We start from the raw sequence: 25340 nt of genomic DNA on the forward strand, positions 1-25340 counted from the left end.
AGAACATCCCATCCCCCCATCCCGCCCGCGCCCTGCGCTGCGCCATGACCAGCTCTGCTGCTTCTCTTATTCATTAATGCCCTTTCCCACCTTCTGTTGGACAGCCCGGTCCCCCCTCTGTGTGCGTGGCGCGTCATTTATTGATCTGTTTGCTGGTGGAGGTTTTTGTTCGTCTCTCTAGCGCCGCCGCCGCTGCTGCTGCTACTGTCGATTTTCCTCCACCATTATCAAGTGGGCAGCTTTTATACGAGAATATCTCCCAGCCCACTGCGCTGCGACGGTGACGACGACGACGACGACGACGGGAGGCGTTCTTGTGCGACCACGTCCCGACACGACGCGCGCGCGGCCCGCTCTGACACGACCGCCGCTCCCCTCCCCTCCACGGCCGCCCACGACCACAGGGCCACGCCTCTCACGAACAACGCCTCTCCCGTCCTTTTTTGCTTGCTTGCTCGCGCCTACTCGCCTCGCTCGCTCGCCATGCCGCCGCCGTCCGCCAACGCCATTGCCCTCCTCGGGCTGGTCGCCGCCGCCGCCGTCTCGACCGTCTCCGCCGGCACCGTCTCCGTGCCCTTTGTGCGGCGCGCGCACGAGGTACTGCCCTCGTCGCTCTCGCGGCGCGGCGACGGCTCCTCCATCGGCCTCGAGGCCCTCAACAACATCACCGGCGGCGGCTACTACGCCGACTTCTCCGTCGGCACCCCGCCCCAGAAGCTGTCCTTTCTGCTCGACACGGGCAGCAGCGACACGTGGGTCAATTCCGTCGCCGCCGACCTCTGCACCGACAAGGACAGGCAGCAGCAGCAGCAGCTCTGGTGCCAGACTCAATGTGCGCTTCTACTCGAACTACTTTACCACTTGCGCACCCTGCTGACTCTCTCTGTCTTGCCAGTCAACCCCAATGCCAGCTCGACGTTCAAGACGGTCGACAAGGACGCCTTCAACATCACCTACCTCGACCGCCGCAACATCCAGGGCGACTACGTCAACGACACCCTCACCATCCACGGCAAGCAGATCAAGAACCAGCAGCTCGGCCTCGCCCTCCGCTCCGTCCGCCCCACGGGCATCATGGGCCTCGGCTACAGCGCAAACGTCGCCTCCAACAAGACGTACCCCACCGTCGTCGACAACATGGTCGCCCAGGGCGTCATCGACACCGCCGTCTTTAGCTTGTACCTGGTGCGTCTGCCGCCTTTCTCCCTCTGAAGCGTGGGACCGCAGCGGCTTTCCGATCCCAATGTAGAGACAACCCGGCTGACCAGACTCTCAGAACGACGCCGACGCCAAGTCCGGCACCATCCTCTTCGGCGGCGTCGACTCGCAAAAGTACTACGGCACGCTCGCCACCCTGCCCCTCACCAACGGCCTCGTGTACAACGCCTCGGAGCCCACGCCCTACTACGCCGTCGCGCTCCGCGGCCTGAGCGTCGACGGCGTCAAGCTCCAGGACCTGCAGGGCGTCGCCATCCTCGACTCCGGGTCCTCGCTCACCCTCCTGCCCAAGGGCCCCGTCAAGGACATCTACGACAAGTTCGGCGTCATCAGCATCGACCAGATCCCCGTCCCGCTCGTCGACTGCGCCTACCGCGGCGACAAGGGCAAGGGCGTCCGATTCAGCTTCAAGTTCGACAACAAGACGATCCGCGTCCCCGTCGACGAGATGGTCCTCGACTACTTCCCCGAGGACGCCCAGAGGATCCTCAAGGGCGACGCCCTCAAGGCCCTCTTCGGCTCCTGGAAGTCGGTCTGCGTCTTCGGCATCGCCTCGGCGTACGACTACGGCGTCAAGTCGGACAACTGGGCCCTCCTCGGGGACCCCTTCCTGCGCTCCGCGTACGTCGTCTACGACATGGCCAACAGGCAGGTCGGCCTCGCCCAGGCCAACGTCAACAACGACAAGTCCAACGTCGTCGAGATCAAAAAGGGCGCCAAGTCCCTCCCCGACGTGGCTGGCGTCGCCGAGCCGTCGGCCGCCGGCCAGCTCAGCCCTCGCCATGGCGTCGCCACCGCCGGGCTCCTCGTGGCCGTGGCCGCCATACTATCGACCCTGTAGAAACCCTTTTTTTAATTTTTTAATTCGGCATTGCATATTTGGCGGATAGACCGGCGCGAGAAACGCGCAAAAAGCGGCATGGATAGACGACATGATTTATACTCTGGTGTGGCTCCAGAGCCATCACGATACCATACCCTCGTTACGGGACCAAGCAAGCAGACATTAGCAAGCATTGTATACTATAGAGGCATTGAATAGAAGTCTGACGACACTTGTTTTTATTCCATGACTACTTCATTACAATCCCGGAAGATGCGAGAGCAAATCGTTGCGGCATCAGTCTTGATTCCCGTGCCCAAAGCAAGAGACGTCCGACGCCGTTTTCTGTGTCTGGGTCCATTCCCAGATTCCGCGGTCCGCTTGTTGTACATCCGAAAACAACGCAAACCCAGTGACATTCATCGCTGGGGTCCTGCTGAAGCAGCTCGAGTGACCGCATCATTACTGCATCTGCTTGTATCGCTCGCGGGCGCGATCCTGCGCCGCCGACACGTAGCTCGCGTAGCTGTCCTTGGTGCGGCCCTCGGCCACCTCCTGCGCGTCGCCCAGCTTGCCGCCCTCGGCGCCGAGACCGACACCCTCCTTGTACGCGCTGGCGGTCAGCGCTTCGGTGAGGCCCTCGCCCGTCGCACCCAGGCCCTCGCCCTTGGACCAACCCATCTTGGCCAGCATGCCGGCGCCCTTGGACTCGATGGGCTTCTTCACTTCTTCCTTGGCCGGCTGTGCCGCCTCCTTGGGTTTGTTGCCCATCTTGGTGGATGGCTTGCTGGGCTGGTCAAAGGCCTCGCGTCGCTCCTTGGCACGGTCGCGATACTGCGTCACCTCTCCCTTCTGCTGGGCTCGTTTGTCTCGGGCGGCGATGCGTGGGAGCGCAGCCTTGACCTTCGCCTCGTCCTCCATAGCCCGCTTGTGATTGCCGGATTTCTCGTGAATGTTGACTTCTTCGACCGATTTGTAACGCATCATGCAAATCAGGCACATGAGCCGGGTACGGTCCACGTACGAGACCTCCTGTTGCTCCGCGGCAGGGGCTTCGGAGATGGTCTGGCCTTCGGCTGCGGCGGACTGATCCTTGTTGTTGGTACCCAGCTTCAACGAGAATTTGATGGGCGCGGCCCGGTTGGAGCCGTCTGCTGCCTCCTGTGCGGCTTTGTTGTCGTCGGGCTGGATGCCTTGTATCTCTTGATGGCGTTGCTGCCAAAAGGCCATCTGGGGTCCCATCGCAATGCTCTTCTTGGGGACGGAGTCTGCCAGGCCACTCTCAGCCTTGCGCTTCTTGCTCTTCGACGCTTCGATTTTCCACGCCTCGCTCTTGTCGTCTGCGGCCACCTTGGTGGTGCCATCGTCGGGGGGAGTTTCAGCAACGACTCTGGAGCTGGGGTAGAGTTCGCGGTCGCGATATCGGATGCGAGTCTCCGGATTGAACAGTGGCTGGAAGGACTCAAACGCGATCTCGGGCGTCACCTCTCGCTCCTCCGGCACGAAAACTCCCATGTGGATCATGGCGATGTTGACCGCGACACCAGCGATCTCGAAGGCGCGCGTCATCTGGAACTTCTTCAGCGCGGCAGCCGTGTCGGACAAAGTCCAGAACTCTGCAAAGCCATATCGAAGGTTCATGTCAGACTCCACCTCACGCATCAAGAAGACGCGGTGCAGAGAACCCTGGCGGGCGCCGTATCCAGCTCCATCCACAGAGGGCGCGGTGGACTTGAGTTTGGGGGGCTCGCCCTTGGGCTTCTCTACCTTGACGAGCTCAAGCCGCTTCATCTCGGCAGCGAGCTTCTCTTCGTTGAAGCTAGGGGGGAGCGGGAAGACGACGAGAAATTGCAAGTTTTTGTCAACGTCTCGGCCGACGTCGGCTTCACCAGTCCGTCCATACGGACCACGAGTACCTGGAAGGGACCTGTAAGTCATTGTTCATCGATTGCAGGCCTTGCTTTCGATGGACATCGATGGGAAGGTGTACCTGATGGAGAGAAGCCGCAGTCCCTGCACTGTCGACGCGATGCAAAGTTGCGAAAGGTGCACTGGTGAAGTTTGCGAGTTCAGCAATTCGCAAACGAACGGGGTGAACAGGGGAAATGAATACCTGTGGGCACACCCAATCCCCCACAATGGCTGGCGGCGGGCCGCCCAGCTGTTCAAGGTCGCCCTGGCTACGGGCAAAGTGCAGGTAGAGCTCGACCTTGCCGTCTGGTGCTTCATCAGTTGGGTGAGGCAACGTGACTAGGAGACTCGGGAAGTGCTCTTTCACAAAGACTGCGGCGTCGTCGACCGCCTGGAACTGCACAAAGGCGCGACAGTATCCTTGGCAAAAGTCAGCATTGCGTAGCATGCGATTGCGGGCTCGGGGCTACCTTTTGATGAAACGACGCGCACGTCCACTGGCGGAAAGTTGGCGGCGACGGAGCTCTCGAGGAGACCTTCACGGAGCTGCGGACTATTAGAACGGCTTCACTGCCCGTGACATCACTTCGACACGCACCGCAGCCGACGAGAGGCCAAATGGTACCCCCTCAAGTTTAATCGTATCTGTCGGCCGTCCCGCATCCCTCGGCCTGCTGTGGGATCGGCTCCGGCCATGTCGACCGCGCGATCCGTCGTCGTGGCGGCGGTCGTACCCATCCCGCCGGGAGTATTCGTATCCCTCATCGCGATATCGTCCGCGCGAGCGGTGGCGGCCTCTATAGTTGCCGTCGTCATCGCCTTCTCGCTGGTCGTCGTACATGCCGTGGTAGCCCCTGTCCTCCAAGTCACGCCTCGCGCGGCGGCCATCGTCGGCCCTCCGGGCCCGAAAGTCCTCATCCTGCTCACGCCGCCTATCCGGATGGTTCCCTTGGCGATAATGATGCGGCTGAGCCTCCCGTTGGTCGTAGTAGTCGCGGCCTGGAGGAGACCGAGGGTGGTCTCTCCGATCCGTGGGCAAGTTAGCTCTCAAGCTCCAAACGATGTCCGGGAACACTAAGTTTCGTCTGGATGTCTCTCTGGACTCCCACACCAGGCGCGGGCCAAGGCTTTACCCTGCCGAGATCCGTAGCGGTCGTGTCGATGGTCGTCGAGGCCGCCGTCTCGTCCTGCGTCGTGATCCCGCCCTCGGTGGGGGGATCTGCTGCGGTTGTCCTCGCGCATCGCGAAACAGGGCGATGCGAAGCCGGCGTGGCGGGCAGAGGCACAATGGCGAGGCCAGCCTCGCCTCGAAGGTGCGTTGCGTCGTTGATTTTCAGCGGTGCGGTGTGACGTGCGGTGCGTGCGGTGCGTGCAAGGATCAAAGAGAGGAAAGGTGAGGGAGAGAAGTCGAGGAATCTTGCAAGGCGGAGGTTCCAGGTCCCATTAGCTCAGCATAGTCCGCGCTGCGGCCCCGGCGCAGTGGCTACAGCGTGCTTGCTACAGCGGCTCCGGTGGGCACCTCCCCGCTAACTACGTCGCCCGTCGGCGTACCATTCGTTTCACAGCCCCTTCATGTTACAAACACGAGTCAGACCCGAGGGCCAGCTATGCATGTATTGCGCGCGGGGCACATATCGACGCAAGATGGGCATAGGGTATATATTGGACGGCCAGTCCCGCCCTGTGTCTCGTCCTGCGCGTCCACTCGGGTCACGTCTCCGCGTCAAGGCGGCAGACTGGGTCACAGACGAACAGCTGAGTTGATGGCATATCGCCTGCGGCCACAATGAGGGCTTGGCTCGCTCTACTCTTTTGTTGCCTTGCTCTTTGCTCAACCGGTTTGGCCTGGGACCCGTGGAGGCCATGGAGGTTCAGCTTCTGGGGCAGCAAAGACAAGAACGAACCTCCAGAGGAGGCTGCTTGCGAAACGTTTATCGGTTACGGCGTAAGTTCAAGACCCATAATCAGAGGCCATGCAGGTCCGTTAGAGTCATGGCATTGACCCGCACCAGGTATGCAGCACGCCTGCGAGGATGTGCTTCGTGACCACAAGACAGGAGGTCCGGAACAGGTGGAGCTGGCCAAAGACGCAACAGAAAGTGAACATGACGGACATACAAGGCACAAGCTGCAACTGGGGTTCCATGGTAAGTCCAGTTGCCCGTCAAACAGACACTTGTGGTACTAACAGCCCGTGAAATGCAGTGCACAAAGGATGAGAACAAGTGTGAGGTTTACTACGACGCAGCCTTGGATGATCGGATGGCTCGTTGTTCCTGAACTTGGATCAACGTCAAGCTGCCAGCGAGTTCCGGCTCCGTGAAGTGCGTTATGGAATACCGTCGAATGCTGCATCATATTCCTGTCCCCTCCAGTGCCGCAAAGAGCCTTGCCTGTATAATACCCGTAGTGGAATTTAAGATCGAGTGACAGCTCAAACCATACATCACCATCTTGCTCTCCAGTTTCCCTTCTGTGTAACGCAAGCCCGTACCTCGTGCTTCTCCAAGTGATGATGGGAAGATGCGGACTCGTGGAGAACGGCACTTCCACAGCAGACGAAGGATGGCATATTTCGCGCGAGCAGTACATTGTCACGACTTCGAAGCGACAGCCGACATTGCCGACGTGGCGAGTCCCGACACTCCATGACCAGCTCCCCACAAGCGCCGTGATCACCTGCAACTGACACGGACGTGGCATGGGGCCATGAACTAGGGGTTCAATCAAAGGATAACGTCATTCGTACGTGTTCTATCCGGACCGGCGAACGACGTGAAACTCAGCAGGCACGTGGCAGGAGGGCAGTGCACTGCCGACATATGCGTCGAAGCCATCACGGTAGTCGCGCCCATGCCGGCACTCGTCGTCCCTCCGCCCGAGGCTTATCGCTTGCGCTGTTGTTCTATTAGCCTTGGAGCGAGACGGGCACAACCAGATTCGAATGCGCCTCTGCCGGACCGCCCACTTGCGCCTGCATACTAGTTGCATTCCGGAGTGGTTTTCGTGGTGACCACGACAGTATCAATGCGAGCCATACCTCACACGGCTTCGCCCGCGCGGGGCGCATGAGGCTCAGCAACGTGAAGGCGGCGGCGTGACGGGCGGGGACGTCTCAGATGCATCGTTTGCATTTCGCCCTCTCAACTGCTCGGAACTGTCGGTTTACCATGTTTTGTTCCATTGTTCTGTCTGTGACATACTCGTTTGCCGCCACCGCTATCTCCAGCCACCTTGCATCAACAAAAGACACTTGCCAGAGCGAGAAATAAAAAAACGCAAAAAGAGGACTACACTCTGACTAGCTAAATGGAAGTCATGTCAAAGCACGTCCAGTCGTAGCAACTGATCTAAAGCCTCTCGCAGCTCTCATCGCTCCCGTGACCCCCATTCCTCTATTTGCCAATGTCCGCCAATCTGTGTATCTGATCGGACGAGCAGAGAAACCGTGTCCTGTCAATTGTGATCTCAAGAAACAAAGCGAAAAATAAGGTGATGTCGTACAAGGGACCATCTATTGCGGTGGCTTACACGACGAGCAATGATGAGAGACAAGAGTTGTGGTGTGTGTGTGTGTGTGTGTGGGTGTGACGGCTAGGCCCGAATCGTTGCATCTGGAGCGCAGTCCAAATGGCGGAGATCCCCGCTTGGGTCGCCCGAGATAACCTAGCATCTACAAATGCACGCGCACAGCACCGTCCATCATGGACAACGGCCAAGATGAGACTTGGGAACTCACCGAAGAGGGGTGCTACGTCTCCCTAACGAGGGACCACCTCGATGCGGTACAGACGATGAACCGCGTGCGCAGTCCCGAGGCCGGCGCCATCGTCCTCTTCGCAGGTAAGCCGAGCGAAGCATCAAGACACACACACACAAGCCCGCACTTGTCTCACACGCACGCACGTTACCCTCGCCACAGGGACAACGCGCGACAGTTTCGCCGGCAAGCCCGTCAAGGAGCTCACGTACACGGCCTACAACAAGCTCGCGCTGCGCACCATGCTGTCCATCTGCGTGGACCTGCGCGCCAAGCACGGGCTCAAGGGCGTCGCCATGACGCACCGCCTGGGCACCGTGCCCATCGCCGAGGAGAGCATCCTCATCGCCGTGTCGGCGCCGCACAGGCAGGCCGCCTGGCGCGCCGGCGAGGAGGCCCTCGAGCTGTGCAAGGAGAAGGTCGAGGTGTGGAAGCGCGAGGAGTTCCACGGCGAGGAGGGCGTCTGGAGGGCGAACCGCGATGGCGCTAGGGGTGTGAAGGTCGATGAGGACGCGCGGTGAGGCACGGGGAGAGGAAGAGGTGTGTGTGCCATGTATGTAAATGGGCGGTGCTTGTATAAACATCATTGTGTGTTGAGACCAACTCCAGTTATGCCCGGTTCCCCCATTTTGTCCCTCCCGTTCCCATGTCGCCCCTTCATCATCCGCATTCCCGGTCCAATGTAAAAACAGCATTCGTCATATCGCACGTAACTCGTTCTGGCCCGCCCATCCGTCCATGTCACTTCTGGTAGACAGGAGGAGGCTCCTGGATAAACTCCATCGGACATCGCGGCGGATGCGATCCCGAGCAGCCGCCGAGCATGACTGCGCGCGCATATGTCAGTTCAAGCTGCCCCAATCACACACAAATGGATTATAAGCTACCGATGTGACCGCAGTACGCTTCTGTAAACGTGACGTCTATGCCGAGCCCCTGCACCTCAATGTCCTCCGTCAGAGCCGACGGATAGACGACGATGCCGTACTCGGCATGCAGCACCCGCCAAAACTCAAACGGTAGCCTGCGCACTCCCAGTCAGCCAATTGACCAGATATAATCGTCGTGAAAGAGCCTGCAGCGCATTCCATACCTGTACTGTCCGCGCTTGACACAGGCATGGATAAACAGGCACACCGTCTCGAGAACGAGCCGGCCCTCGCGGATCGCCTGCTCCAGCTCGTCGCCCTCCCAGGCGTGCACGCGCTTCAAGCGCTCCTTGGAGTATAGCATGGCGATGGACCAGCCCTTGGCAATCTTCTCCATGTCGCGCTCGGGAAAGTCTGCCATTGTCGTGCGGTTTCTTGCGCAAACCGTATTAGCGGGCTTGCTTGATCGGAGCTCTGAATGCGACGGCTGCGTTGTCGGTTCTCGGGCGGCGGGTTTGGGCGCGACAAGCTGGTCAGACAGAGGTAAGAAGAAGCAGAGAGCTACAGAAATGAAGAGGAAAAGAATAAAGTACAAAGGAGAGGATCGTTCAAAGCATTCAAAGCGGACTTGGACCGGAGCAAAGATGACCGTGTGTACCTTTGCGGTTTGATGGCGGCACCGTGATGTGCCGGTGTCCATCAAGGTTCCCTATCGCGCCTCGGATGGTTTGGCATTGCGAACGCACAGTCACCCCACCGATTACGCGACCAACGTGTAATACGTCACCTTGATGCTGCATGCGGTTTTCCGTCTACTCCAATAATTGTCGGTTGGCGGGCGTGCTACTTGGTCGTTCGATTGAGGTCGCGGCTATTGTTGATGGCGGTAGCACAGCACAACCTCATGTATTCAGGCTTCATGCTCATATGACTTGCCATGTCACATTATACTTGACAGTTCATTCATGCCAGCTAACAGTAGGGAAAATCCAAGTGCCACTAAAAAGAAATGGTATCCAACACCACAAACACCACCGTTCACTGGTCGTTCATCGTTCAGGCTTATGTACAATTAGTTACAGCGTCGAGCTTGTGAGTCTACCTCCCCTCTTCCCCTGTCAGGTCCGTTATAAGGCATAGTTCTCTGTGTGCAGGAAAATCTCCTCCAGCTCATCGTCGCCCCAGATCTCTGCCTGCAGCCTTGCAACTGTGTTTGCGACGCCCACGCGCATCGCCGGCGGCCCGCACACAAACACGGCAGTCCGCCGACCCAGGATGCCACGCCCATCCGTGCCGCCCGTCGCCCACTCCTTGAGCATGTGTCCGAGCTGGGGGCGCCCATATTCGATGGTCCAGCCACCGTCCATCTGCAGGGGGATCGGGAAGGCAGAGCGCATCAGGTTCTTCTGGAACTCTGTCGGCGTCTCGGGGAAGCCAAAGTCGAAACCGGCTGGCGGGCCGAGGGTGGAAACGGGGCGTTGTCTGGATGGGTCGGGGATGTTCGATCGCCGCAGGTGAGCGAGCTCCGGGGCGCGTACGGGTAACGACTCGTCGTCTTTAGGGGTTTCTTGGGGCAGCTTCCGGGGCGAGGCCGGAGCGTAGTTGAAGTGAGGCTGCTCCTTGTTGACTGGAGGAAAGTGAAACTCAGTTTCGTCATTGCCCGTGGCTCGCTTCTTGTCCTCTGGATAGCCGTTCGGGCCGACGCGCAGCGTGTCTTCGGCAACCGAGTGAGTTCTAGACTGTGGCGCGTGCTGGTGCGGCTGAAGATATCTTTGGTGTGGCAGCGCCGTGATGCGATCCTCATCCTCGGCGCGCAGTTCCCGCTCACGGTCCGGATCGCCCTGAGCTTCGGCCTGAATAAGGGCAGAATTTCGCTTCGAGGCGATGCCGGCGACGAAGCCATCAAGCTTGTCGTGAAGCATGTGGTTGAGCGCCCTGTTTTGCCCACTGATTGGGGCTGTCATCCCTGCCGCCGGACGATGCCTCACCGCTGAAGTCAGGAAGAATTTGCAGGTGACGCTCTCTGGAGGCGCCGACTCCTGGCAAATACGCATCTCCTCCTTGAACCAGTCCAGTGCCTCGAACCGCTTCACGGCCCAAACGACCACGACCTTGCGTGTGATGGCTTTCCCGTCTCGCATTCGCTTGATGAGATTCAGAAGCTGCGACATGAGTGAGGTAATGCCACTTCCTCCCGCAATGAGTATGCAGGTATCAAACGCCGCGAGATCCCGGCGCATGCCCCCGTACGGGCCGTCCAGAAAAGCTCGATACGTGTGGAACGGTCCCTTGGCGAGAGCGGTTTCCAGCACCTTCTTGGTAAAACCGCGGTAGGGTTTGAAGACAAGGACGCAGTCGCGATAGGTCTCGCCATACTCGGACGGAAAGTCCTCGCTGCAGAGGGACGAAATCGTGAAAGGATGATTGTCGAGGAGCGAGATCCCGGGCATGCGCAGGTAAACGTACTGCCCAGGCTTCCAGCGCATCTGCGTGGGGATCGTGATCTTGATGGCATTTTCTGACATGAGAGTAATGGCTGCCTCATCGCCGACCATAAACGCCATGCGCCAAGGTTTGGTCCAGTTGAGCTTGAAGAATCGCATCAGGTAGCAGACAGCCCAGATGCCGACTGTGGCGTACAGGTAGCTCCACGACATGAGGTAGTTTTTGGTGTGCCAGAACAAGAGGCCGACGTAGACGATGCCGGCAGGAATGTGCAGGATGACGAACACTTCGTACGCGATTCTCCTAATGAAAGGCAGCGAGGCAACGCAGAGCCAGATGAGCGGCACTATGCATGCAATGCCTGTGCCGTAAATCATCCCGCTTCCATCCGGAAAGAGCTGATTGAAGACTGTCATGCCGCCATCTTCCCACACCGGCTGAATATAGAAGGGTATCATGTGAACGAGCGAAAGGAAAAGGCATAGGTAGCCGAGCCATCGATGAAAGACATTGAGCCGCTCCGGGCCGATGCCAATCAACATGGTCAACACGTTTGCCTTCATGCTCGTCGCAATGATCCAAGGCGTCATGGCCACCGCAATCATGCCAGATCGGATGGCCACTGGTGGCGATCCAAATCGAATGCTTTGCCAGAACAGCGGCTGCTGAAGGAAGCAGTAGAGAGCGACGAAGACGATGGCGACGAATGCGCACATGAGCACGGCGAGCGAAGAGAAGGTGAATCTGTGCTTCCCGATAACGATGTCGGGAATCGGCCGATAGAAGAGCCACCGGAAGAGAGCCAAGGTGTCGTTGACAACGCCCACCGACGAGAAGTGTGCCTTTGGCCGGAATTGTTTATATCCCAAGCCGTCGCCTTCTGGAAAGAACTGCCCTGCCTGCCCCGAGTGCAGCGCCGTCGCATAGTCCGTGTCCATGCTGTACATATTTCGATAATAGTCTTCCACCTCCTGCTTGTAAATGGCTTGACGGATTTTGTCCTGCCAGTAGTGCCAGACTCGGACAACGATGACGCACGCCATCATGGCGAGAGCGAAGTATGTCCAGCCCAGAGCATACTTCCCAGACTGTGACCACGGGTCGACAACGTTGGCCTGGACGAGACCCGGAGGGCTTGTTGCCGTGAGAGGGATGTTGATGCGCCTGAACAGCTTCGAGATGGTCTGCCCTGCATCGGCAGCCATGGCCCGGATGGCGGGTTGCAGGTTGGGAGCCATGTCGTCCAGCGACCGCGGCCAAGGTTCTCGATTAAGGGTTAGATTGCGACGGATCGCGTGAGGCTGTCGCTCAGGATGACATGTGTGGTGAGAGTGGTGGGAAAGACGTCTGCGCTGGGGGATATTGGTGTATTACTGGGGATGGAAGCAACGGAGCCAGCCACTTTGTGTCACGTCGATGAGCTGGTAGAAGCAGCGGGATGGGGCGGTAGAGACGGGATGTTCGCAACTACGTTCGGATGAGAGATGCCTGATCTCTCGACTCAGCAACGCAGAGGACAGGATATGGTGACAGCAGCTGCAGACAAGTCGCGCATCGAAGCGGCAGCACGAAGCAAAGGGTCGTTGACGGACGAAGTCACGGCGGTGGGGTTCGGATGGCGGCCGCGCGCGGGGATATAAAGCTCGCCAGGTGTGATGTGACGACGGATGCAGTCGCGACAGGGGCGCCGAGACACTTGGTATGCGAGATTGCTGGAAGGAGACAAGGTCGTCTTCGCGAGGAATAGACTCTTCCCGAGCGGGAAAGCTCAGCAGAATCATGAGCTCCTTGGTGATGGAAACGGGAGGGCTTGCGGGCTGGCGCGAGAAGATGGGTGCGAACCCGGCCGGGCGGCAGACCTGGCCTCGAGATTGGCCCGCCTGCGGGGTGCGGCCGCAGAGCAGGGGAGGAATTGTCACACCGCGGAGAGGCCAGGGACTGGATGAGCTGGCGTGGTGGGCAGCGGCGTTGGTGTGGGTGACATGCAGCCAGCAAGCAGGGCCACACGCCTCGCTGGGGAAAGGTCGTGGCGTCTCGCACCTGTTCTCACGGTGAGATCAGCACATAAACTTGACTAAATGTGATCGGCGTACGGCAGCAGCCGGGCCTCGGGGTCTTCAAGGAGCCCAAGGCCGGCGACTTTTGTCCTTTGGCAAGCGGCATCATCACCACGTCCAGCTTGGTGTTGAAGCTACTAGGCGCCCGTTTTTACCGCTGGGCGTAGTGACTGGGAGCACATATGAGCCGGCAGATGTGATTTGAATTTCTGAGACGATGACCAAATAACGAGTGCGAATAAACGCCGCGAGAAGGACGCCTCCAATACTTGCGGCACGCTGACGATGTGATGCTGGAAGGAGCAAGATGGAGGACGACGCAAGCTTGACCACTGGGGAAGCCAGACAGGGGACAGCTGCAGCGCCTCGGGGGCCGTTGGCGGCGGGAGATGGCCATCTGCGGGTGCTGATTCGCCCGCGGAGCTGGCGGCCCGTGGCCCAGGCGGGACGGGCGCTAAAGGCCGCCCGCTGATTCGCCCGCTGTTTGGTCTGGTGCCCGGGGCTGGCTGCTGGCCCCAGCCCGTGCTGTGTTGGTGCCCGCCGCCGCCGCCGTGTCGCCCGCACGCTGCTAGGTTCCAGTACTTGTGGCGCTGATGCCCTGTTGATGCGTCCAGGGCCCGTCCTTCAGTTGCTGCCCCGTCGCCGTCCACCACCTCAAGCCGCTTCCCTCGCCCTGACCTCGCCATCCGCAGCCGAAGGATGGCGTTGCACTGGCTCGATCGCGATACTTGAAGCCAACACAGCGTTACATTCGCGGCGGCCACCTGTTCCAGCCTTGCGTCTGCATCGACCGTGGTCCGCATCGGCTCCGGTGCTGCACCCCGGCTCCTTGTCTTGCGGTAACTATCTCCGGACCGATTGGTGTCTGCACGAAGGAATCATGGTGTTAAACGACCGGCCACGGCAGCAATTGGCGAATGAGGGCATCGTAGCAAACTGTCAGAGTCTGGCAGTGGCAATTCTTGAATCGTTAAGTTTGAAACGAGACGCGGACCATTACCTGCGGCCTGTCGTGTCCCTAGGCAACTCCCTGTATTGATCCTTCGTAATGAACCTTGAAACCGCAAGCCTCTGCTCCTGGTGCACGTTGAAGGTTCACTCGGTTTTTTTGTTTGCGGTCGAGAGGGAATTGTCCGGCCAATGTGGAGTGAGTCGAAGCTAGGTTGGGCTCTCCCAGCCTTGCGCCCCGCCCAACTTCATTGGCAGCGCCGGCCCACCAAGCAAGGCTACGGCCAAGTTTTCCGTCAAACACCATCAAAAGCACCATCCAGCAGCGGGCTTCAGTTACACCACACCACCGCGCCCACGCTGTCTCGAAGTCGCAGGATCGGCAGGAACTCAAGCACATCAACGCATCATGGCATCCGACGCGGGACTTCCCCGTGCCACCTTTGCCAAGCTCTCCCCACATCCCTACCTACTCGCCAACCTCGAGCCTTCCAACGACGATGTGCCTCCCGCCCGGAGTAACGGCCGCGCCCCTCAAGAAGTTCGGACGCCGACCATAAACCTCTCAAGCTTGTCGCATGCACACGGAAGCGCAGTTGTGCGCATGGGCGACACCACGGTCATCTGCGGCGTCCGCGGCGAGACGATCCTCACATCCAACATCCCCAATCACAGAGCATCGAATACCGAGACGGAGCTCAAGGACTATGACCTGCTGGTGCCGAACATCGAGCTTGCCACCGGATCTGCACCGCAATTCCTCCCCGGCGGCCCTCCGACAACGCTGGCGCAAACCCTGAGCACGAGGATATATTCTTTGCTCCACAGCTCCAAGCTCATTGACGCGGACGACCTGCGGATATGGCATACCAAACCCTCTGAGCAGATGGTCGCGGACGAGGATGCCATGGACCAAGACGGAGCCGAGGAAGGCGATGCGGGCAACGCCGACAAGTACGTCGTTGCGTACTGGGTGCTCTACATCGACATTTTCTTCATCTCGTTTGACGGAAACCCGTTCGACGCGGCCTGGGCTGCCACGGTCGCCGCCTTGCGCGACACCAAGATCCCACAAGCGCGCTTCGACAGCGACAGAGAGCTAGTCATATGCTCGAAGAAGGACCCCAAGGCCCTGACGATCAATGGCATGCCCGTAGCCTGCACAGCGGCCGTCTTCACGGGCAAGGAAACAGATCGGCCGACAGATGGGAAGTACTGGCTGCTGGTAGACCCGGACCTGCTGGAGGAGACTTTGTGCGACGAGAGTGTCACAATGGTGGTTGACTGCAGTGGCGGAGCTACGAAGATCCTGTCCATCTCCAAACACGGCGGCGTCATCCTGAGCCCCAAGCATCTCCGGTCAAAACAGCTCTTCGACTGGGCCGCGAGGCGGTGGAAAGACGTCGCGGCCGCTATAGGTCAATAGCGGATGAATGATGATACCCAAGAAACAATTGTAACACCATCATGACCTGATTACTCCATTGAAATGTCACTTTGAAGCGAGGATGCGGTTCCAAAAATCGGAGGGCATCCAATTCGCTTGTCCACCCCACGCAGATCCCACTGCGGTCGGCGATAGGCATGTGTCAACCATTCGAACTACCCTTTCAGACGTTATTCTAGGGCAGTAGATACCGGCAGACGACTCGATCTACCGCTCGCAAATAGTAAAACTATTGAACCCGCGGTGCCACGTGCCAATGGCACTCAGGACACCGCGAGAATGATGGAGCGGGTTGAAGGAGAAAGAGCAAATTTGGCGCGAGCAGGCCTGGTGTGGTTGAAATGGGCCGACCCACCCCAGCACTAACAATTTTGCAGTCCCCCCACCAGAGGTCCCATCCCGTCGGTGCTGCAAAAACAAGCTCTCCGAGAGTGAGCAAAACTCAGCTCTTTTTTTCTTTCCTCTTTCCCATCCCCTCACAACCACCACCATGGAATCCCTCTCAGACACAAAGTGGGATGTAGTGATCAGCGGCACTGGGCTACCACAGTCCCTTCTCGCCCTGTAAGCACGGATTCCATTGGCTTGGTCTCGCTCCCTCTGACTGACGCAGGCTCGCGCGCTGAAGAGCTCTGTCACGGTCGGGAAAAAACATACTCCACGTCGATCCCAACGACTACTATGGCGGCCCCGAGGCTGCCTTGAGTCTGCAGGAGGCCGACGAATGGGCCGAGAGATTCGCATCGGGGAACGCAGAGGGCGTGTTTGCCGGCGCGCAAGTGACCAAGGCGGCCGACGGCCTGTCCTTCCCTCGCGCCTACAGCCTCGCACTTGCGCCTCAACTGGTCCATGCGCGGTCCGAACTCCTCTCCCAGCTCGTCTCCTCCAAAGCCTTTCGCCAGATTGAGTTTCTGGCCGTCGGGTCGTTCTTCATCTACCGACCAGCTTCCGATCCCGCGGGGTCTGCGACTCTGAGTCGAATACCGTCCACGCGAGAGGATGTGTTCGCCAACAAGACGATCCCGGCCCGGTCGAAGCGTGCCCTGATGAAGTTCCTCAAGTTCGTTCTCGACTTTGAGTCGGAGTCGCATGCGGAGATTTGGAAGCCAAAGGCGAACGATGACTTGGCGGGGTTCCTCGAGTCCGATTTCAAACTCGACCGCGACCTCCAGTCCTACGTCATCACCCTCACGCTCAGCCTGGATGGGAGGGTATCAGTCGCCGATGGATTGACCGCAATCAACCGGCACCTGACCTCAATGGGAGTGTTTGGCACTGGCTTCGCTGCTGTCTACCCAAAGTGGGGAGGGCTCTCCGAGATTGCCCAAGTGGGCTGCCGCGCCGCCGCAGTCGGTGGTGCCGTATACATACTCGGCACTGGCATATCTGCGGTGCAGGCCATGCCGGCCACGCAAAGTGCTGATCACGAGGAGCTCGAGGTCACACTCACCAACGACGTGGTCGTCAAGTCAAGAACCCTCGTCAAGGACTCGACACCACCCGCAGCGGGCTGCCTCAACCTTTGCCGTCTCACCGCTGTTGTTGAATCGAGTATGCCGGCCATGTTCGAAGTAGTCGTCGAAGGTGCTCCCACACCATGCGTCTCGCTCGTGGCCATTCCTCCAGGATCGATCAAGAGGTCCGACGGCTCAGCGTCGGATCACCCGGTGTACGCCTCTGTACATTCAAGTGACACCGGGGAGTGCCCTAGTGGACAAAGTGAGTACCAACCCCCTTTCTCTTATCCCAATTTTGTGCTATGATGAATCATCCAAAACGAATACTTATCTACATTGTCTGAATAACAATGACGATCAAACTCTGACAACCTGATCGGCACACTTTCTGCACCTTTTTGTCACATGAACCATACCTGCACACAAGTTGCTGACGAAAAGTTGCTCCAGGTATCGTGTACCTCAGTACCATATCGGATTCTTCATCAAAGGAGTTGCTCGACTCTGCGCTCTCATCGTTCCTCGAGACTCTCTCCCCTGGTCAAGATCAGCCCAAGTGCCTATACCGTCTCAGCTACGAGCAGCGAGGCGGCACAGGCGCCTGCAGCGTAGACAAGACGACGGGCTCCTTCAGCCCGCCTCCGCCCCATCTCGCGTTCGATGACTCTCTGCTCGTGTCTGTCAGACAGGCTTGGGATCTGGTCATCGGAGACAGCGCTGCTGATACAGAGTACATGCAGTTCGAGGACCGCGAGGGTGCTGTTGACGAGGACGATGCATTCGCTGCATGAGCGGCGAGGCCACAGCAGTGTACGAATTACGAATGGATAATGCCAGATGCCAGATAATGTACTAGCCATTAATGTCCTGACCGAATCACGCATGTTCTCAGTCCGCTCCAATTTTTGTATGGTCTCTTGTCTACTTGATATCTCTTTGCTGCCTGCCTGACGAACCTATCAACACGGTCCATTGACAACCCATTGGATAAGTCCTAGCAAATTTCCGTCCTGTTGGCACACATGGCCGTTGGATCTGATGATAGCAATCCCATAACGCGTATTCCCCTTTAGCTCATATCCTCGATGAAATAGGGTCGAAGTATCCCTCAACGCCGCAAATGCCATTGCAATTCATGTCGTCGAGACGTTCCGATGCTTCTTTCGTTACCCCTGCGCCGGAGATGTTCGCTTCCGCTCCAAAATGCTAGTCAATCGAAAGTTTCAAGGCCCGCTGATGATGATGCTGCTGCAAAGAAAAACTGAAAATAACTGATGGCTGTTAGAGGAGCTCGTCGAGAGACTCTTCCCTCGCTCGCTGGACTGGAACGCCAATATGAATGGTCCCAAACGGCTGCTTCTCCTCCGTGCCGTCCTGCTGCACCGCCACGACACCCTTGGTGGCCAGTGAGAGCACGTGGAGGAATGCCTGCGCGGCGATGCCCTTGCTGTGCGAGCCCGGGCGTGCGAGGTCTTCGAACGAAACCCAGCGTCGCTCGTCGTCACTGCCGTCGTCGTTGTCTGCATCCCGGGTTGTGCCCTTCTCCACGGCCTGCGCGGTGGCGTAAGTCAGGAACTCCTGGCTTGCAATGTCGAGGCCGTCGGCGTGCGACGCCTGAGTGTCGTTGCCGCGGTTGAAGTCGAGGGCACTGATGTCGCCACGAAAGTCGATGGACGAGTCCGCCGAGCCCATACCAGCGGGCTCGAAGGCATGATCAGCTGCGTCGCTGCGTCGCTCGATGGAGCCGAGGACGCTGCCGCGGCCGTGCAGAGGGCTGGGAGAGGGCGCGGGCTTCTGAGTGCTTCCATGGCCGTGGGCGACCGAGGCAGAACGAAGCCACGGCATGATCGAGGAAGAATGGCGCTCTTCCAAGGGCACAGCCGGGTCGAGGCCCATCTCAGGGGCGGTGTCATCGGCAAAGATCATCGCCTCGCCGTCGTCGTTCATGTTACCGCGGCCCAGCTCGGCGTCTTCTTCAATGCGTGGACGAACGTTGCGGTGTCCTTCCTCCTCGGCGGTCTCCTCGACAAAGGCCTCAGGCGACTTGCGTCGGCGGCCTCTCTGCTTGACCGCATCGGGCTCAAGGTCCAAGGGATCGAGTCCGTGAAGGTGAGCTTCGAGCGTGCGGCCAGCGAACTCCTCCGCCAAAGGGTGAGTGATGCCATTAATGCCCTGGACGAGACCGACGTTGGCAATTCTATTGCCGTAGATCAAGGCAAGGGCGTTCTTTCTGGCCTGGGTCTGGTTGACTGTCTTCAGGCGTTTGCGGCTCGTTTCGCGTCCCATGGTCTCCGCGTAGTTGGCATCCCAGTTGCGAATGTCCTGTCGAGGAATGTGGGCGGTTTCGTCGATCATTGAGAAGGGTTTTCGTCGAATGCGTCGGTTGTGGGCAGATACCTCCTCAGTCTCAGTGGTCTGAGACGTTTTGGCGTATGATTCGGTGGGTTGTTCGGTTGCCAGACGCGCAACGGACGGCCCGTCGTTTGGGAGTGCGCCTTCACCCATGCCGAACTCCGGGTCGCCTCCGGCTGCGGGAAGTGGTTGCACCTCGGGTTCGCCAACTACACCCGCGTTGCCTTGATCTAGCTGCAAATCGTCTCCTGGAAATTCAGGAAGAGGAGGTAGCTCGGGCTCTTGGTCAAAGATACCTAGGAGGTTGCCATCGCCGTCGAAATCGAGGCTGACATTGGGTATGGGGTCCAAGTCGTCGTCTCCGAAGGGCATGAATTCTGGCATGTTGTCTTGCTCGCGGCTTTTGCCTGCCAGAGGCGAATTTTGATGTCCAAACTCGGAGGGAAGATGAAAGCTGCCGGCGCAGAGAGAGGATGGGAGGTCGAACGGCAGCAGAGCCGGGTTGCTGAGTGACGACAGGCTGGACTGGCTCTGACGGCGCGGAGTCATCTGCGAGTACTTGTTCGTGGATCCTTGGCTGGGCACTCCAAAGAGATTATCCACGCTTCCGCGAAGAGAGTCCAAGTTGGGCAGTGCATTGAAGAGGTCAAAGGATGGGTCGTCCTCGAGCACGATGTTGTGGCGCCTTGGGCAGGTCAGCCTTTCGTCGCACTTCTGCACATATTGAAGAGAATTCGAAACAGGGAACCTACTTTGTCTTGCCAGCCTGCGGGTCAAGCTCGCTGGTCTGGAGGACGCGGAAGAAGGTCATCATGTCGGACTGAATCTTCTCGGCGTCGGAGAGGACGTAGGTGCACTGCTGGGCGAACACGCGCGAGACTCCAAAGAGAAGGCTGCTCTGCAGACGCAGCGCAAGGGGCGCTCCCGGGTCGATGATGGTCGCGCACGCTTTGGGGACGTTGACTTCTTGCACGGCCTTTCTGGTCAAAGGGCGCAGGCCGCCTTTGCCAACCGCGTTGCCCTTGGCCACCGTTGCGGCAAGCCTGGACATGTCAGCACAGGCTCAAAGGGATACTATCGTAGAGACAAGGGTTCAAATACCAGATCGTCGCGACGCCATACTGGCTGTTGCAAAGGACTAGGAGGAAAGTCAGCCTTGAACGGATTCACGCCGCGGAGGAATCGACCTACTCTCGTGGCTGTAAAACATGGCGACCAGGAGAGGGCCTGCCTCTTTCGCGCGCAGATACGAAGTTCAAACGAATGACAGAAGGCTTGTTGTAAATAGTTCGTCTTGTGTTGGAAGGGGACGCGGATAAGGGGGCCTGCGCCGGGGAGGTCGGGGGCGAAGGATCGATGTTGGAGTAAAGTTTCGGTTTGGAGAGGAGGCGCAGAATGAGGGCGTAAGTGAAAGAAGACTGCGAGGGTCACGCGCCGAGACGCGTCTGGGTAGTTGTTCGCTCACGGATGTGGCCCAGGGCATCGGCTGCACTGAACAGGCGGTGGCCGTAGGGGACTACGCGTTCGGCACTCAATGACTGCCTGAGGCCTGAGGCCACTGAGCTCTGGCACTGCTCCAAACAGCGCAAGGCTATAGGAAACATTGAGCATGGCAAACGCTGGGATCTATTCCTGCACTGGTTCATCTTCTCGTCCGATGTGTTCCTGTTACCTGCCATGTCATGTTAGCCATGACTGGCTTCGTCCTTTCCGCCTCGTCGTTTACGGGTCAACGAGACCAGCAGGAGGAGCGCTTATGACGCGCTGCGCAATAAATTACAGATGCTTTCCGGCTCTCTATCACCCATTCTTCTCCGGATTCATGGTCTATGGCACCTCGATGTTAGTCACCAAGTGCCTGCTACTGTAAGTGGTGTGGTGGTCCGTAGCTGAGACCCGTGCTACAAGCGCTGCACGAGAACATGGATCGTTCAGGTCTACTAGAAAAGACTCCGAAATGCTTCGTCGACTCGAGGGCTACACAGTTTTGTTACCTCCTGGAGTCTCCTCCGTGCCTCAACATTTGCATACCAGGATCGGATGAAATGTGGTAATGATACATGGCGACATCGATGGGACAGAATTGAGCGGTGGCAGGCAACAATTAAGAAGTGACTAAATTGCACACCGAATGACATAAGAGACAGTTTAGTCTTCGGAAAGAGCTTTTAGGTGGCGTTTGAGAATGGGATTGGGAAGCATCGACTACGACCACGGTATTGCACGCGCTCGTGGCGCCGATGTCGTCTCTAGACCCCAGTCATTTCCGGGCCATCCGCTCATTTTCCTAAAGGCATCCAAACATGCTTCGAGGGACTACCACATAGTCTACAATTTTCCTACGCTATAGTGCCTGCAACGATAGCTTCCATTGCCTCCAGCCTGACAGCTACTTACTTATCGTGCTTTCACGGTTGGTCATCCGCGTAGGTAAAATTCAAGGCTACTCCGACGACCACTACCAATCGAAGATCACAACTTACATGACAAATGCGCAATGGGTTGCAGGAAGAAACAAACAACGTCTGATTGGGACGCGATATCGCCATGTACGTGGAGGGCGCCCCCTGCAACCTAGAGCAGACGACTCACAGCGATTTGACCAGTGCCGGTCCACTGCCGTGGGTGCATGTTGCAGGAGGCAATGAGTCATCCGAATCCCTGGTGCAACGAGAAAACGGTGTAAGGCACTTGGATGGCCCGGGCACCGGCAACGAGCTGCTAAATGCGACTGCGCCGATGAGCAGGTTTCCATTCAGGTACCAAGGGCGCATTGGATGCAGACTTTCTGCCCTCTACATACATTTCTCCCCAATCCGTCTCCTCATCGTCGGGAGAACCCATCGTCATTCCTTCGCGCCTGATCAGTGCTCATCACCTGCATCCAGTCGCGATGGAATCGTACTTGTCTAAACGCAGCGCGGCCAGCATTGCTAAGCAGAAGCTCCCGTGGCGGTTCGCGCCGCAGCAGACGTACGATCCGGACACGAACCCCGATGGCCTCATCTCATTCGGGACGGCCGAGAATGCAAGCGCCCCGAAATCCTCAATTCGAAAGTCATCAATTCTAACGCTCCCCACTCAGAAACTCATTATACGTCAAGTAGAGGATTTCGTCAACAGCGCTGTAAGTCGAATTCTTGCCAATGCAAGCAAGATCAAGCAAGATGCAGGTCGGCTCATGCAAACCAGGTCAAATTCGAGTCGCAGCAGTTCACCTACGGCTTCAGCACCGCAGGCGGGTCGCGTTTCCCCGCTGCCCTGGCCGTGCATCTCAACCAGTATCTCAAGCCGCACAAGCCCATCACCGCCGAACACATCCAAGTCACCGGCTCGGCTACCCCTTTGCATGAGATCCTGGCCTGGGGCCTGGCTGACCCAGGCGACGGCATCCTCACGAGCAGGCCCGTTTACGGGCGATTCGAGCTCGATTTTGGCAATAGAGCTGAGGTCAAGATCGTCTATGCCGACACTCACGCCGAGAATTGCTTCGACGAAGATGTGGTCGACAAGTTTGAGGAGGCCTTGGCTCGGTCGGAGGCCGAAGGTGTCACCATTAGAGCGATCCTCATCGTCAACCCTCACAATCCGCTTGGTAACTCCTCCCGTCCTGCCGGAGCCGCTTGGCGAGAACGTTCTGACCATTCGAGACAGGGAAATGCTATCCCAGGGAGACGCTCATCGCGCTCATGAAGTTCTGCCAAAAGAAGCAGATCCACCTCATCAGCGACGAGATCTATGCCTGCTCCATCTTCGACTCTGGCGAATCCGATGCTGTGCCTTTTACGTCAGCCCTCGCCATCGACCCGGCTGGCATCATCGATACGGAACGCCTGCACGTCACCTACGGCTTCAGCAAGGACTTTGGCTCGGCCGGTCTGCGTATCGGCGCCATCATCACCCGCAGCAAGGCCGTCGAGTCGGCCATTACGGGCGTAATGCGCTTCCACAACCCCGCAGGGCCTAGCTTAGCCATTGGTGCTGCCATGCTCGAGGACCGCAAGTGGTGTCGCGAGTTCGTCGAGTCGTCGCGCACAAAGCTTGCCGCGGCATACAAGCATGCGACGCAGGGGCTTCGCGATGTTGGCATCGACTACCTGCCGGGAAGCAATGCCGGGTTCTTTGTCTGGATCGACCTCTCGCGGCACCTGCCAGAGGATCTCGACGGTGAGCCAAATAGCGAGTTTGCCTTGGCCAAGAAGCTGAGGGAGGCTGGCGTATTCCTGCATCCTCGGGAAGAACACTCGCTCAAGCCGGGATGGTTCCGCATGGTGTATACGCAGAGCCCGGACATTGTGACGGAAGGCATTAGGAGGTAAGCCGCTCCAATCTCGTGGTACGCACCAACCGCTGACCATTCGTAGGATTAAGAAGGCCATCTCATGAACGGCGTAACCTGACTATTGAGAAGATTGTTTGATTGGACGCATACTCTGAGAAAGGGTTTCAACAGGGGCTTATCGCATCAAAAAGGCCAGGGATTTGGCCTCATAGACAGGGATCAGCATTGAGCATCGGGAACTGCTTCAGCTTGAAATAGCTTTCCAACCGTTGGATATATAGTCTGCATATAATCATCTAGTTTGCAACGGCATCTTCAAACTTCTTGCCCGTCAGCCTGAAAAAGACGTCCTTGTACTTCTCCTCGGTAGCCGCGCAAATGTCCTGCGGCACCTCGACGCCCTCCTTGCCCTTGAGCCCCTCACGGATGAGCCAGTTGCGGATGAACTGCTTGTCGAAGCTGTCGGCCTCCTTGCCCAGCTCGTACGAGTCCTTGGGCCAAAAGCGCGACGAATCGGGCGTCAGCACCTCGTCGACCAGGTAGACGTTGCCCTCGGCGTCCTTGGCGAACTCGAACTTGGTGTCGGCGATGATGATGCCGCGCTCCTCGGCGTAGGCGGCGGCGGCGTTGTAGATCTTGAGCGACAGCTCCTGGACCTGGCGCGCCGTCTCCTTGTCGCCAATCTCCTTCCAGGCGTCATCCGGGTGGATGTTCTCGTCGTGGGCGCCCAGGTCGGCCTTGGTGCTGGGCGTGTAGATGGCCTCGGGGAACTTTTGCGACAGCTGCATGCCGGCGGGCATGGCCAGCCCGTGGACGGTGCCCTTGGCCTGGTACTCCTTCCAGGCGCTGCCGGTGAGGTAGCCGCGCACAATGGCCTCGATCTTGATGACCTGCAGCTTGCGGACCTGCATGCTGCGGTTGCGCAGGGCGGCGGCCTCGCCGGCGGTGACGACGCCGGCGGGCACGTCGAGGCTGATGAAGTGGGTGCGCAGGCCGGGGATGCGCTCGGCCAGGACGCGGAACCAGTGCGCCGACGTGAGCGTCAGGATGGCGCCCTTGTTGGGGATGCCGTTCTTCATGACCACGTCAAACGCCGACAGCCGGTCCGAGGCGACGAAGAGGAGCCTGTCCGGGTCCGGCAGCGCGAACAGGTCACGCACCTTGCCGGAGGCGATCCTGTCCAGCGACGGGAGGCTAAGTTGTGTGACAGCCATGGCCGCGGGCACTTCTTGCGATCTGCGGCACTTCAAGCGTGGACGTGAGGTGGTTTGCTGCTGCTGTCACGTCTCTGATGGAAGGAGACGGGATGGGTTCTGTGGGCTGCTGCTGGCCGCTGGCAATGAGCAAAGCGACAGGGGCAAACTCAAAGAGTCAAAATCGTCGGAGCTTAAACCGGAAGGCGAGCGAATTTTTCGAACTGTGCTGCAGAGGCGTTCTCCACAGCGCACGAGACAGCAAAGCGTAAAAGGAGCAAAAGCCACCCAAAGGGAATGAAATCTCAATCAGAGACAGACGTGAAAGCCTTGGGTATCGGCTTGATATTTATGAGCGATTCGATTTTGTGTTATGGTGTCGCCAGTGTCGTGACGTGGTACAGTGTTACAGTGTGCAATATGGCCGTCACGCACGGTATGAACTGCCATCCGGTGTCATTGATCGGACGAAACTCGTCCTGTCGTCGAACGGACGAGATGTCTAGGCAGTCACTGAAACAACAAGACCCTTGATTCCAGAGCTGAGAATCTTATTCAAAAATGCTACGCTGAGTATT

General features: G+C 58.4%; 10 protein-coding genes across 10 annotated transcripts; 5 read left to right on the forward strand and 5 right to left on the reverse strand.

Annotated features, from left to right (window-relative positions):
• Positions 1-483: 483 nt before the first annotated feature.
• PLICBS_003312 (uncharacterized protein) lies at positions 484-2059 on the forward strand (the record flags this gene model as incomplete). Its single annotated transcript, XM_018323050.2, has 3 exons — positions 484-832; positions 896-1185; positions 1277-2059. The coding sequence occupies 3 exons, from the start codon at positions 484-486 to the stop codon at positions 2057-2059; spliced, it is 1422 nt and encodes a 473-aa protein (XP_018178280.2).
• Positions 2060-2503: 444 nt separating this feature from the next.
• Positions 2504-4793, reverse strand: PLICBS_003313 (uncharacterized protein; the record flags this gene model as incomplete). The annotated part of the gene is made up of 5 exons (XM_018323051.2): positions 2504-3957; positions 4032-4092; positions 4155-4372; positions 4423-4498; positions 4551-4793. 5 exons carry the CDS (start codon positions 4791-4793, stop codon positions 2504-2506), a joined length of 2052 nt encoding a protein of 683 aa, XP_018178281.2.
• Positions 4794-7656: 2863 nt separating this feature from the next.
• On the forward strand, positions 7657-8233 carry PLICBS_003314 (molybdopterin synthase catalytic subunit; the record flags this gene model as incomplete). The annotated part of the gene is made up of 2 exons (XM_018323052.2): positions 7657-7795; positions 7875-8233. The coding sequence occupies 2 exons, from the start codon at positions 7657-7659 to the stop codon at positions 8231-8233; spliced, it is 498 nt and encodes a 165-aa protein (XP_018178282.2).
• Positions 8234-8453: 220 nt separating this feature from the next.
• Positions 8454-9002, reverse strand: PLICBS_003315 (uncharacterized protein; the record flags this gene model as incomplete). The annotated part of the gene is made up of 3 exons (XM_018323053.2): positions 8454-8539; positions 8600-8736; positions 8806-9002. The coding sequence occupies 3 exons, from the start codon at positions 9000-9002 to the stop codon at positions 8454-8456; spliced, it is 420 nt and encodes a 139-aa protein (XP_018178283.1).
• Positions 9003-9708: 706 nt separating this feature from the next.
• PLICBS_003316 (uncharacterized protein) lies at positions 9709-12264 on the reverse strand (the record flags this gene model as incomplete). The annotated part of the gene is made up of 1 exon (XM_018323054.2): positions 9709-12264. One exon carries the CDS (start codon positions 12262-12264, stop codon positions 9709-9711), a length of 2556 nt encoding a protein of 851 aa, XP_018178284.2.
• Positions 12265-14440: 2176 nt separating this feature from the next.
• PLICBS_003317 (uncharacterized protein) lies at positions 14441-15457 on the forward strand (the record flags this gene model as incomplete). The annotated part of the gene is made up of 1 exon (XM_018323055.2): positions 14441-15457. The coding sequence occupies one exon, from the start codon at positions 14441-14443 to the stop codon at positions 15455-15457; it is 1017 nt and encodes a 338-aa protein (XP_018178285.2).
• Positions 15458-15968: 511 nt separating this feature from the next.
• On the forward strand, positions 15969-17726 carry PLICBS_003318 (Rab proteins geranylgeranyltransferase component A; the record flags this gene model as incomplete). The annotated part of the gene is made up of 3 exons (XM_018323056.2): positions 15969-16042; positions 16107-17197; positions 17386-17726. 3 exons carry the CDS (start codon positions 15969-15971, stop codon positions 17724-17726), a joined length of 1506 nt encoding a protein of 501 aa, XP_018178286.2.
• Positions 17727-18216: 490 nt separating this feature from the next.
• On the reverse strand, positions 18217-20497 carry PLICBS_003319 (uncharacterized protein; the record flags this gene model as incomplete). Its single annotated transcript, XM_018323057.2, has 4 exons — positions 18217-19972; positions 20040-20330; positions 20389-20425; positions 20479-20497. The coding sequence occupies 4 exons, from the start codon at positions 20495-20497 to the stop codon at positions 18217-18219; spliced, it is 2103 nt and encodes a 700-aa protein (XP_018178287.2).
• A 1683-nt stretch (positions 20498-22180) lies between these two features.
• Positions 22181-23673, forward strand: PLICBS_003320 (uncharacterized protein; the record flags this gene model as incomplete). Its single annotated transcript, XM_018323059.2, has 4 exons — positions 22181-22414; positions 22480-22882; positions 22942-23602; positions 23652-23673. The coding sequence occupies 4 exons, from the start codon at positions 22181-22183 to the stop codon at positions 23671-23673; spliced, it is 1320 nt and encodes a 439-aa protein (XP_018178289.2).
• A 192-nt stretch (positions 23674-23865) lies between these two features.
• PLICBS_003321 (bifunctional purine biosynthetic protein ade1) lies at positions 23866-24783 on the reverse strand (the record flags this gene model as incomplete). Its single annotated transcript, XM_018323060.2, has 1 exon — positions 23866-24783. The coding sequence occupies one exon, from the start codon at positions 24781-24783 to the stop codon at positions 23866-23868; it is 918 nt and encodes a 305-aa protein (XP_018178290.2).
• Between the last annotated feature and the right edge of the window lie 557 nt (positions 24784-25340).

Source organism: Purpureocillium lilacinum (assembly GCF_023168085.1).
Source record: "Purpureocillium lilacinum CBS 284.36 DNA, scaffold_2, whole genome shotgun sequence".
Taxonomy (NCBI): Eukaryota; Fungi; Ascomycota; class Sordariomycetes; order Hypocreales; family Ophiocordycipitaceae; genus Purpureocillium; species Purpureocillium lilacinum.